Consider the following 12,222-nt stretch of genomic DNA (forward strand, 5'->3'; position numbering starts at 1 on the left):
ATTTTTCACATACACAAGGACTTGGAACCATTTGCTTAGGTGATCTAAATCTTTATCATTTGGACCAACCTTATTATGTAAATTTATTCATTTTTGATTCATTTGACATTATCCACGTTTATAAATCAACATCCATTGAAACCTAAAGGTTTTTTTTTTTTAAAGAATTATTAGAATTTAAAATCAATATACAAAAGATACGAATGGCTAAGATAAAAATATTGAGATATATGTGGCACGCTACTAGAATAAACCAATTAAAGAATAAATTTATTTAAAATAAATGAGAAGTCACGCATATCAGTGACAACTTCAAAAATGATAGTTTAAAATGATATAGATATGGCTTGAGATAACTAGTAGATATCACCATTACATATGATGAAAAGCTCGTCTGATAAAGAATTGTATTTATAGAAATAGACCTAAAAAGTGTTTAGTATAAACTTTACATTATGATATGTACATTTTTTTATTTAATTTATTTTTAATGTGAAAAAAAATATTCATATAGCCAATCCTAAATAATTAGAACTAATGGTTTTTATTGTTGATGATTGAAATCAATATATTTTTACTTGAAATATGGTTTATATTTGCAATTCAAAGTGTCAGACAATTAACATGCAACCAATGACTTCCTTAAGACTAAATTTTATGGCATGTGACTTTGATAATAAAGAAAGAGCCATGAAACACTGAAGGACTTGAATTGATGGTCAAGAGACATTGGATGAAGCCACTTCAGTCCCTTTCTATGCCAACTTGCCACAACTCTTCTTCAATTGCCAAAAGTTGGCTAATTTTATTGATTTATTTTTCTCCAAAAAAAATATTAAAAAAATAAAAAAATCTAAGGTGGCCTTGAACTTTTGTTGCATAAATAAAAAGGAAAAAAAGAAGAAAAAAAATGAATATCTCTATTAAAAGCATCTATTTATTTTTAGTAGTAGTTATTTAATCATAAAACTCTTTATTTTGTTAGTTATGTAAGGTGCACCCAATACTTTAGAACATCATGATTTTAATTTTAATTTATTAAATTTATATTAAAACAGCCATCTTCTAATATTTTAGAAGTTAAATAAAATAAATAATCAAAAGCTTTCACGTTTTTACTTTTTAGGAGATACAAACAAAAACAATTATTTAATAATAATTTTCTTTTAGACAAAAACCAAAAACATGCATGCATGGTATCTAACATCAATTTCAATAAATCAAAAGTCTACATAATAATTTTCAATATGTTGTTGTTTAATTTTGATTTGAGGGCATTCTCATGATATTTATAGTGTATATACTGTGCACGCAAGTTCAACTTAATTAGAGATAGTGAGATGATGAAATTTATCAATGTTTTTTTTATTTTCTCTAACTTTAAAGTCAAGTTGATTAAATGGAACTTGGTGGATGATAAACATATTTTTTTCATGCATTATGAAAGAAGTCAAAGTTGAGAGGAGTTTGATGATCCTTTTTATCCACACTTCCACTAGAGTGGAGACTAACAAAGTTGACTTTTTATTAGTCTTTTTATTTTAATAATTTACAGACATTATTATTGTTATAATATATAGTACAAACTTGTTCTCTATATTAGTTTACACTATATGATAATTATTGGTCTATGTTTTTATTAGGGTGTGGTGGTGGCTAAACAATTGATTTGTAGAGGAGATTTATATATTTATTTTTTGAGAGAGAGAAAGTAGAAGAAAATTATCATGTTGACATCGTTGGGCCCTTTTAATTTCTATATATGCACACATTGAATGCATGTCGATATTTATTTCAATAGAATATTACTAATTTGTGGTTTTAAATTTTCCACACGCTATTTAGGGACTAGAACCTAGAAAAATATTGAGAAGATGAAGTTAATTATTTATATGCCCTGTTGTGTTATTATATTTATTCATCTAACCAAAAATTATCAATAATTAATTGATACGCGTATAAATATTTTTGCATTGTAATCATAAAATATTGATGGAATAATTTTTCATTTAATTTATTAGTCACAACTCACAAGAGTTCTCTTGTGCACAGAATTAAGAGAGATTCGTTTACAATTTTGACAGTGATTTATCCATGGTATATACATTATACTTAAAAAAAATTTATTAATCATAAATATAAATATAAAGGTTTTCTTGTTTATTGACACGTGAAGTTATTTAAATAAAAGTCTTATTGTTGATTGACATGTGGGTGACTTTATGACACTAGTTGATAATAAAATCATTGGTTGGAGCTATTCTTAGAAAATATTAGATGGTCTGACAACTTTTATTTTTTATTTTTTTAATTTGAAATATTATTTTCATAGCAATTGGCGTAATATGTAACTGCTCACCAATTTCTAATATTGTGTGTTGTCCTTCCATTTAACTCAAGTTCTGTTATCTTTCTAACAAGCTTGATATTTTAAATTAGATGTTAACCGCTGGATATCATAAACATACATAAAAACATATATATACATACGGCAAGCAATGAGTTTATTTATTAATAAACAAATTACTGTTGGATCCAAGTAGCCAACTTTTGAGCATAAATACTTAATTCAAGACTCAAATTAATGTTAGTCAATGAATATCTAGAGAATAATAATTAATCCATTCCAATTATAAATAAGAGGATGAGAATGTCTACAAATGGATGACCTGAAACTGAAAACACACTTATTATGAAACTGGGAAATAATTTGAACAATCTTTCATAGCATTTGCTTAGTCCACCCATTCTCAACCACTAAATAAAAGCACCCCAAAATCAAAACAAACTGTAAGCAAACCTGATGAGTCTTTAAAAAAAAAATAAAAAAATCAATTTACAGTTTCAAGCATTCAAACACTGCTTACATCCAATAACCAACCTCAGGCAAAAGTATCAAATATACACTATCTCACCTGTGTTTGGTTTAACTTTAACCACATGGTTGCCGCCTTAAATCCATAAGGCCAAGTTGGAATATCAAAAGAAATGGGTTTTAATCTTCTGAGGTTCATGAGATATGAGATTCAATGATGAGTAAATATCGTCATGTGAGAATAAATAAGATGAAAATATGGAGAGAATTCATGCACAATGGTACTTCATGATGAAACTTTTTTTTTTATCCGTCAGCTAATGATCCTACACCTTGTGTCCACAATATTCTACTTCAGCTCACACCCGAAGACAGTCTCCCACGGCTCCGCCGCCTTCGCCGCCTCCCAGATCTCAATAAATTCACAGACATTGCTGCTTGTCTGCCTTGGTCGTCATCCTCATCATCTCCTTCCAGAAGATTGCCAGCAGCTGCATCAACAGCAGGAGCATCATCATCAATTGAGAGCACAGTACCACCGCCATCCTCTAAGCTGTCAAATGTTTCATCATCTCTAGTAAACCTTGACAACAGAGATCCAGCCCCTTCTTGAAGGAGAAAATAAAAATAGTTTGTATTGAAGCCACCCCTTGCTCCATAATTTCTTTCCCCTTCACCGAGATCCTCACCATCAGTGTCAGAGCCACCATCGAAGTCTATCACATAATCCCCCAATACTACAGACCTTGGATTTGATGCTCTGATTGTGCTGATAATATCTTCCCTTTCCCTCTGATGTTCCATCATTCTCCATTTCTGTTCCAGAATAGGATCCACTTTTCGTGGTTTTGCACGGGGATGCTCAGCCCTCACATGTTTCTGAAGTTGTTTATATGTTCCCACAAATGAGCAGTCATCGTGCATGCAGCTTCTCCTCTTTTTGTTCAGATACTCCCGTGCAGGCTCAACAACCGTCCATCCCTTCACTTGTCCACGGCACAGGGGACAAGCAAGCTCGATCCCCTCAGATTTCTTGCAAGTAGACCAACCAGCAGTCATCAGGCTCAAACTAGGATTCTCTGCATTTGTTTCATTGGAGGGCATTGCTTTAGTGTAAGCCTTCTTGAACATCTCCAGACAATTTGAGTGACGATAGCTGGTGCCACACATGTAAGGGCGGCAACCCTTGTCATGAGATGAGCAAAGGAGAAGAACAGCATTATGTGGAAATTCCATGCAAACTGAACAAGTTGCGTCTTGCCAATCCTTTTTCTCCAAGCCTAATGGTGAGTTCTTCAGATCAGTTCTGTTTCCTGAAGCACCATGGTGTGAAGGCAAGGGATATGGGGTTGGCCTAGCCCAACGGGATGTAATTTTGCGATGGTTCCTGATGCTCCTTGTCATTTCCAGCACACCTACACAAACAACCAAACATCCTAATCAAAATATCAGAAGAGTCACGGAGGAAGCACAGAAACAAGCCATCAGCCATGAAAGTTTTAGTGAACTGAAACAAAATCAAAGCGATATATCAAAGTTAACAAAGTACACATGAAACTCAACGTCAATATAAAATTATAAACTAGGACAAGCAAAGGAATTTTTTTTTTTTTGGGGGTGGGTTTTTTGTTCAAAATTACATCACGACTAGGGTCACAGGGTGCTGCACGTGTTCCATGCTAATAATAGCCCTTTTGGCCAGCTGGTCTGCACTGAGAGTGTACCATCTAGGTATAAAGAGTACATAAGCTTTTTAGATTTGGAAAAGAAGCTTCATATTGCTATAGTAACAGCTCCACTTCACTCCTCCTTGTTGAAGATTTGGACCGCAACTACAATAAGTTAGATTGTATGCTCAGTATAAATCAAGTTGCCATGAAGCATGAAGACTGTTCCAGCAGCCATGGCCTCAGACACCAGCACAGACACTGCTCTAATTGGGTTAAAAGTGCAGACTGATCTGCTGGTAAATTACAACAAGACTTGATAACTCCGCTGCTATACACCATTCATATCTCATGCGTTAAGGAGATATGGCATTAAATCCAAACCAATGAAGCTAACAAACAACAATAGCTCCCCGCTTCATGTCCTAAGATACTTATACTAGACTCCAAGTAATTTAACCAGGGAAACCAAATGCTAACCAAAGCCAACAAGATTCTTGCGTGAAGAATGAAAGTGAAGGAAATAAAACTGTTCCAGGTATCAAATTTTAAGCAAAACTAGCACAAACACCATGCATTATTTTTAACTTTCATTATTTCAACTTAAGTTTTCATTTAGTAGCCTATCTCGCAGGGTAGGAGTTAAAAAAAACAGCTGTTCAATCTTTCTGGCAGTGCAGGAACATGCAATAACGAATTTATTAGCACTTAACTGGGACCTGAGGATCAAATGGCTAGCATTTCAAAATTGAATAACTGAAGGCACAGATTTTCCTAGGTAAACAGGTGGAAGATAGAAGTCATAAGCAAGTTGTTTATCATAACAACAACAGATACGCCAAAGATTCCATAACTAAATAAAAGAAAGCATTCTTCTAGTTTTGCTTGCATTGGGAAATTAATTATCCCTTGTGCATCCACAGGTAAACAAGAGGTTTCAAAAACCAATAGATCCCTAATTCCACTGTAATCTTCACAATTCTATAAGTATTATTGGTAGAAGCAAATACACACACACGCGCGCAGAAAAAAGGGGTCTACTTTATTACACAACATCTAGCTCCAATCATGATGAAGAAATTCTTGAAATTCTTGACTTACAAAGAAATTTAATACAAGCATATAACAATAAGAAAGTTGTCAAAGAAGACAGGGAATAAGATAGGAAAATATCTATATATTTCTTACATTATTGTTACTAAACGGGGAAGCACTGGGATTTTTATTGATCACTATTTTTAAAGAACCCAATTTGTGAAGTGAAGGACTGGTTGTCATAAAAAGTCAAGGTAAGACGTAGTTGTTGTTGTTGTTTATTTTTGGATGTGGTGAAGATTTTAATTAGTTTTGTGATTATAGACAAGCAAACAAGATGAACAATTAATAAACTGGAAATTATTCTAGGTAAACCAGAACTAAACAATGACATGCATGTCCATAAACAACAATAGCAAGATGTACTCTTGCAATCGGCAAGAAGTAAATGATTTCTCCCGAACCAGATAACACCAACGAAAAAGGATAACTATCAAGAAATATGTAAAATTGTAACTAAAATATATAAAATTGAAATATGTTAAATGCACTATTGGTTTCTGCCCTTGCTATTTTGAGTATTTCCATTCCTTTTGGTTCGTAAAGGTGATATGGCATCCATGTGGCAAAACGAACTCATATTTGTATTTATTTATTTTTTTTTAATGACATACCAAGAATCATGATAACAATATTCAATTAAAGAATAAAGTGAAGTAATGAAAATGAATTATCAACAATAAAAATGAGAAATTGTAATTAACATAATTGAATTGGAAAAACACCATATTCATGGCAAACTTAAATATCTTTTTTCACAATTTTAGTAGAGTTAAATTATCTCAATAGAACATTATATCAATTAAAAAAGAAACCATAAACCCAAAAATAAGTTCAAAAGGAGCATAGTAAGTTTTGGAATAAAGCAATGTAACATAAATAGAACATGGTAATGCTATTGTGATCAATTAGCTCCTAGTAGCAGTTCAAATTCTATACAGATGAAGGCAAAAGGCCACTTCATATCTTAATTTATCCAAACAATTATACCTTATTACTTTGCCTCCTTAGACATTCACAATAAAGATTACAAATCACAATAATTGACTTAGTCAATTGTTCTTAAAGGCATTCTACAGCCAATAAAATACACCCAACAAGCATTTTCTATAATACCCCAAAAGGTCTAGAACGATATGTTGCATCTAGAAACTTTTCATATTAATCCTAGAGAATTTAAAATTTAGAAATTCAGAAAACAGAATGATGCCTTAGTACCATATCTACCCAATTTCAGTTATGAACAAAATAAACAAGTTCACTGAGCTGCTAAACCACATCTATTGCTACCGCCCAATTTGGCCCTTCGGGTATTAGCTCACGATAAGACACCACAATGCACAAACCTTCCAAATGCATTCGAGCAAAGGTCCGATGTATAAACTGCATCCTGTCCGGCAAGACTCAAAGTGCAACGCAGATAGGAGCTTAATACCCTTATTATATTAAGCCTGTGTCAGCCTATAGGTTGCTTGATGGCCCAACCTTCTAGAGATTACAACTACTCTTTCTACTAGCTTCCCCTTCGAGATTTGGATTTAGCGCAGTTGATATAGTGTAAAACTTGTACACTCCTTTACTCCTACTCCAAATGTTATTTTGAACTTTAACCGGAATGAAATCCATGATTCACTTAAGACTTAAATAGAGTAAAATCCAAGCTCTAACCATGATTCTTTCAGCAACCACCTATAAGTGAACTTCCATGTCGAAATAGCGTAATTAAATAAACAAAAACAGTTCATAATAACCAAAAGAAAAAAAACTTCAACCACAATCTTAAAAATCTCAGGACGAACCCTTAAACCAACAATGTATACACAATGCAAAGTCAGTACAGGTATTCAAATGAAAAGTTGACATTTTATCAATATACTTCATGAGAATAACAGCAATCAGTGTCATCCCAGACGGAATATCTCAAAAAATCTAGAAAAATCAAAATTTCTAATCCCTCCTGAAGAATTTACACACCAATCACATCCAACAAAACCAAAACACAGACAAAATCCATCGAGCTAAAGAAGTAGATGAACTTACCCACCCAGGGACAACCTCCACCTCAAAAACAAATCCAACCTCTCAACACCTAATAACCAGCAGCGCAAGCCGCGAACACGCACATTAATCGAAACCCACACAAAGAGCACCCCCAACCAAACACAAACATCCAAATCCACAGCCCTAAAAGAAGGAAAACAAAATCACTCTCAAATTCTACAAACCCTAGACCCAAAAAAAAAATTGAAAACTCGTGAATTTCGACACTGTGAGCGAAAATCGGAAGAAAAGACATCGAGAGAGGCAAAGGCGTGAGATCAGACCTGGAAGGAGAGATGGAGAATCGAGGAGCGTGGATCGGGCGCGAGGGAGACGGAGCACGCAAAGCTCGGTGGAGAGGAAATGGTTGAGGGGAAGAGGCCGTGGCCACGTTGAGTCGCGTGATTCGATCGAGAATAACAGGCCTTTTGTTGGTGAGAGAGAGAGAGAGAAAGAAAGAAAACATTGCCATGAAAGGCTTCACTCTTACGCTAACCGTACAAAAAAACCCTCGGGATTCGTGCTTTGATGATGATTGATTTCGGCCTGCACCGCCATAGCGGCCCATAGTTACACTCTTTTTAAAATTTAAATGAGATTTTATAAATAATAAAAATAATTTATTTTAGGGTGTTTCCCAAATTGTGGTTTTTTTTTCTTAATTAATAATATTGATTTTATTAAAGAAAAAAAAGAATTATAACTCTTTGAAAGTTTCTAAACATCTCAGACAGATTTTTTGAAATTTGAATTTACAGTTTACTTTTCAATCATCACAGGTTACTTTTCAATTAATACAGTTCACTCCATTAGTTTATTCTATTTTACAACATATACTTCCCGCTTAAAATATATAGTTTCCGTTTAACATAGCGTATTTTTATTTAACCACATAAGTTTTTACTTAACATATAGCACATTTTGCGTTTAAAATTTGACTTTTCAGCTTTTAAAATTAAGGGTTTTCGTTTAACATTTGGTGTTTTCGCTTAAAAACTGAGAGCCAGGCGCAGTTAACATCAGTTACTTTTATGTCAACATCAATCACCTTTATGACAAAAAGGTCTAAAAAATAACCTGTCAGAAAAAGAAAGGGCTTTAGGGAATACTCAAAGTCATGAGTTTTTTTTTTGTGAATACCTTAACTTTAGAGGGTATTTTTATTACTAGTTTTATTAAAATAAAATAATATATTAATTTACACATGGAAATTTGGGTTTTAGCCATTTTGCTATGTTTAAAAATAGCTTATTTTTTCGTCTTATATAAAATAAATATGTATGTATGTATTTTAAAAAAATGTTACAAATTAAGATTAAAATGTGTTAATACAAACAAAAAAAGCTATTTTATATTACTAATTAAGAAAGAACCACAAATGATTATTAAAACATACTAACCCTTAAATAATAATAAAAGACAAATCTAATGATTTGTTTGGATTTTATTTCAGTTTTTAGTTAATTGAAGACAATTCAATGTTAAATATAATACTGTTTGTATAAGCATTTATTTATTTATTTTATTTTGAAGAACCTCTCAAACCGAGAAGCTATTTATTGAAAGTAAAAAGGCTAGAAGAAGATACAGATATAAAAATACACAAAACAAAGTTATGGAAACAAAAGAACAAATTTGAAAGTAAAACCATAATTAAGAAATGATTTTATAATCCAAAATGGAAGATCTTTTCCAAATAAAAATAGATTGAGATGTTGATGATGGAATCCATGAGTCGCTAAATTGATTGCGGAACACCCCAAATAGATGGAATGATGTGAATTTGGGGATGGCCACACATGTCTTGAAGAAACTTTAGGTTGTTGATTTGCGCTTCGAATCTCCAGGAGGAAATGTGATCGTTGTACTGAATTAATTGGATGATTGTATGATGATCGCAGAAAATGTGTTTGACAGGAATGTGTAGCTCAATCGCAGTGTGTCGAGCAACCTCGACAGCTAGTATCTCATCCGAAGAGTTGTCCTAGAAACGTTGAGAGGCACAACCTGCAAGAGAAATTTCATAATTAGCATTAGAAAAGAAAAAGCCAGTAGATCTTACCTGTGTATTGTGGTTTGATGTTGCATGAGTGAAAAGAAAGTAATCATCAGCAAAAGAAAAATTGCAGAGAAATAATTTTCTGCCCACAAGATCAGTATTGCTGTGAGAGAACTCTTCAACATGTGCCGCAACCCTGGATACAATAGTAGAGTAGATGGGCCGGGAAATGCTAATGTGCGCTTAGACTGCCTGTATTCAGTAACCCAATTTCCTGAAGAAAACCCATTAGTGAAAAATATTGAAATGTTCAGCATGGTATTAATCTGATCCCAAAGCACTTGGATTCTATCACACTGACAAAACAAATGATCAATGGTCTCACTGTGAAGTCCACATAAAACACATGGGTTATTTGGGCCAAGGTGAATGCTATGAAGAAATGCAGATGTGGATAGGCGGCCTCTAATACATAACCATATGAAATGTTTAATTCTAGGAGCAACAGGAATGCTCCAGACAATATTCCACCCATCCCATTGATCAGAAGAATCTAATTGCTTGTTCAAAGTATGATAAATTGCATATGAAAGTTTGGTACAAGAATATTTAGGCGCCCAAATCCAGTGATTATCAGAATTATGATCAATAGAAATTAAATTCCTGTCCATATTGTCAACATGATTGCCAAAAATATAATTAGGCCCTTGAAAATTCCACTGATCATCAACAACAATATCAGAAAGAAAAATTTTGATCAAAATCAACATCCATATTGAGGTAAGTGGGCTTAAGGGCGACATGTATATCAAAAAGCCAAGGATCCCAAAGAAGAGAGGTGTTCACATGATTAATAGAATTTATTTTGCAGTAATGTTTAATAAAATCAGCAGATTTGCATAAACCTCTAAAGAACCAGGAGCACTTGATAGGCATAGGATCATGCCAAAAATTGATTTTCCCATACTTATTAATCAAAATTTCAACCCACAAACAATCATGATTGTTTAAGTACTTGAATATATTTTTGGACATTAGAGAATGTTTGGCAAGAGCAAGATTTTTTGATGCCTAAGCCCCCCTCAGACTTACCTTTAGTTAAAATATTCCAACTCGCATTATGGATGCCCTTTCCATTACCATTCCTATTCCAAATAAAAATTCTCACAACTTTAGAAATATCAAGCAGAATTAAATCAGGAATAGGGTAGACTATTGATGTGTAGTCTGGAATAGATAACATGACAAAGTTAATAAGAATGAATTTGGATGCAGGAGTGACGTGAAAATTAGACCATTTAGTAACTAATCTTTTGACTTTATCTACCATAGGCTGAAAGGTTTGTAAAGCAATTCTTTTGGGTGAGATGAACACCCCTAAGTATTTAAAAGGGAAGAAGGCCTGTTTAAGATTCAGGATAGAACAGATTCTATTAAGAACATGGTTGTTCAACCAAGAAGGGAAAAAAATTTGAGATTTATTATAGTTGGGACGCTGACCAGTGATGATATTATAATATGATAAATAAGTCTGAATGTTTTTAGCAACCTTACGAGAGGCTTTGTGTAATTAAAATCAGGTCATCAGCATACATCAGATGATTGAAGTTATGGTGCAAGTTGCTATTAAAACTAGGGATAAGATTATTCTGGAGACTAGAATTAAGCATAGTAGTAAGAGTTTGAGAAACAATAATGAAAAAGATAAGAGGAGATAGGGTCTCCCTGAAACTCCTCTAGAAGAGGAAAACCAAGAGGTGGGTCTGCCATTAACTAAGAGAGAGAATGAGCAAGAATGAAGACAAGATTTAATCCAGGAGACCTAAAGTGGTGGAAAATTCATTTTGGTAAGAATGGTAAGAATTGCACTCCAACTAAGGGTATCATAAGCTTTTTCGATATCAAGTTTGATAATCATCCTGGGGGGCTATGGGTATCGTTTTCAATCGAATGAGCAACCTCTTGCATAGTGATAATATTGCCAGAAGAGCTACGATTAGCCACAAAACCCACTTGTTCTCGACCAATAATATAAGGAATAACCTTTTTTAAACTATTTGCAAGCAGTTTCGAGAGAATTTTGAAACAAACGTTACACATGGAAATCGGTCGAAAATCAGAAACAAAGATTTGGGTTATCCTTCTTTGGAATGAGAGCGACATAGGTTTTACCCCAAGAGGAAGGAATGAAAGAAGTTTTAAAGAAATATCGAATGGCTTCAAAAAGATGAATACCAACAACATGCCAAAAAATTTTATAAAATTCCACATTAAAGCCGTCGGGGCCATGGGACTTACTTGAAGGAAGGTCAAAAATAGTTTGATAAACTTCCTCCATAGTAACATTGCTGATAAGAAAGGCACTATCATAATCAGAAATCTTGGGGAGGTCAGGGGGAAGAGCATCATGAATGTTTGAAGAATTGCTGGAAGAACCGTTCTAAAGATGTTGATAAAAGTTCATGAAAGCTTGATCAATGCCAGAAGGGTCTCTGAAAACATTACCATTAGTATCCTCAATTTGAGAAATAAAATTTGTATGAGAATGAATATGATAAAGAGCATGAAAAAACTTGTATTCTTATCACCATCTAAAACCCAATTTA

At 33.4% G+C, this 12,222-nt stretch overlaps 1 protein-coding gene across 3 annotated transcripts; it reads right to left on the reverse strand.

Moving 5' to 3' along the window:
- Window positions 1–3,030: 3,030 nt before the first annotated feature.
- LOC120249719 lies at window positions 3,031–8,045 on the reverse strand. Of its 3 annotated transcripts, XM_039258330.1 has the most exons (3): window positions 7,902–8,045; window positions 7,618–7,761; window positions 3,031–4,230 (listed from the first exon to the last, which is right to left on the reverse strand). In XM_039258330.1, exon 3 carries the CDS (start codon window positions 4,217–4,219, stop codon window positions 3,170–3,172), a length of 1,050 nt encoding a protein of 349 aa, XP_039114264.1. In that variant the 5' UTR covers window positions 4,220–4,230; window positions 7,618–7,761; window positions 7,902–8,045; the 3' UTR covers window positions 3,031–3,169. The 3 variants fall into 3 exon arrangements, with proteins under 3 accessions (XP_039114264.1, XP_039114263.1, XP_039114265.1); XM_039258329.1 differs by lacking the exon at window positions 7,618–7,761; XM_039258331.1 differs by lacking the exon at window positions 7,618–7,761 and having other exon boundaries at window positions 3,031–4,251.
- Window positions 8,046–12,222: the final 4,177 nt, after the last annotated feature.

Source organism: Dioscorea cayenensis, chromosome 19 (genome assembly GCF_009730915.1).
Source record: "Dioscorea cayenensis subsp. rotundata cultivar TDr96_F1 chromosome 19, TDr96_F1_v2_PseudoChromosome.rev07_lg8_w22 25.fasta, whole genome shotgun sequence".
Classification (NCBI taxonomy): Eukaryota; Viridiplantae; Streptophyta; class Magnoliopsida; order Dioscoreales; family Dioscoreaceae; genus Dioscorea; species Dioscorea cayenensis.

Excerpts from the sequence above, each read along its gene's own strand:
- LOC120249719 (XM_039258329.1), bottom strand. The coding sequence starts at position 4,219 with ATGACAAGGAGCATCAGGAACCATCGCAAAATTACATCCCGTTGGGCT.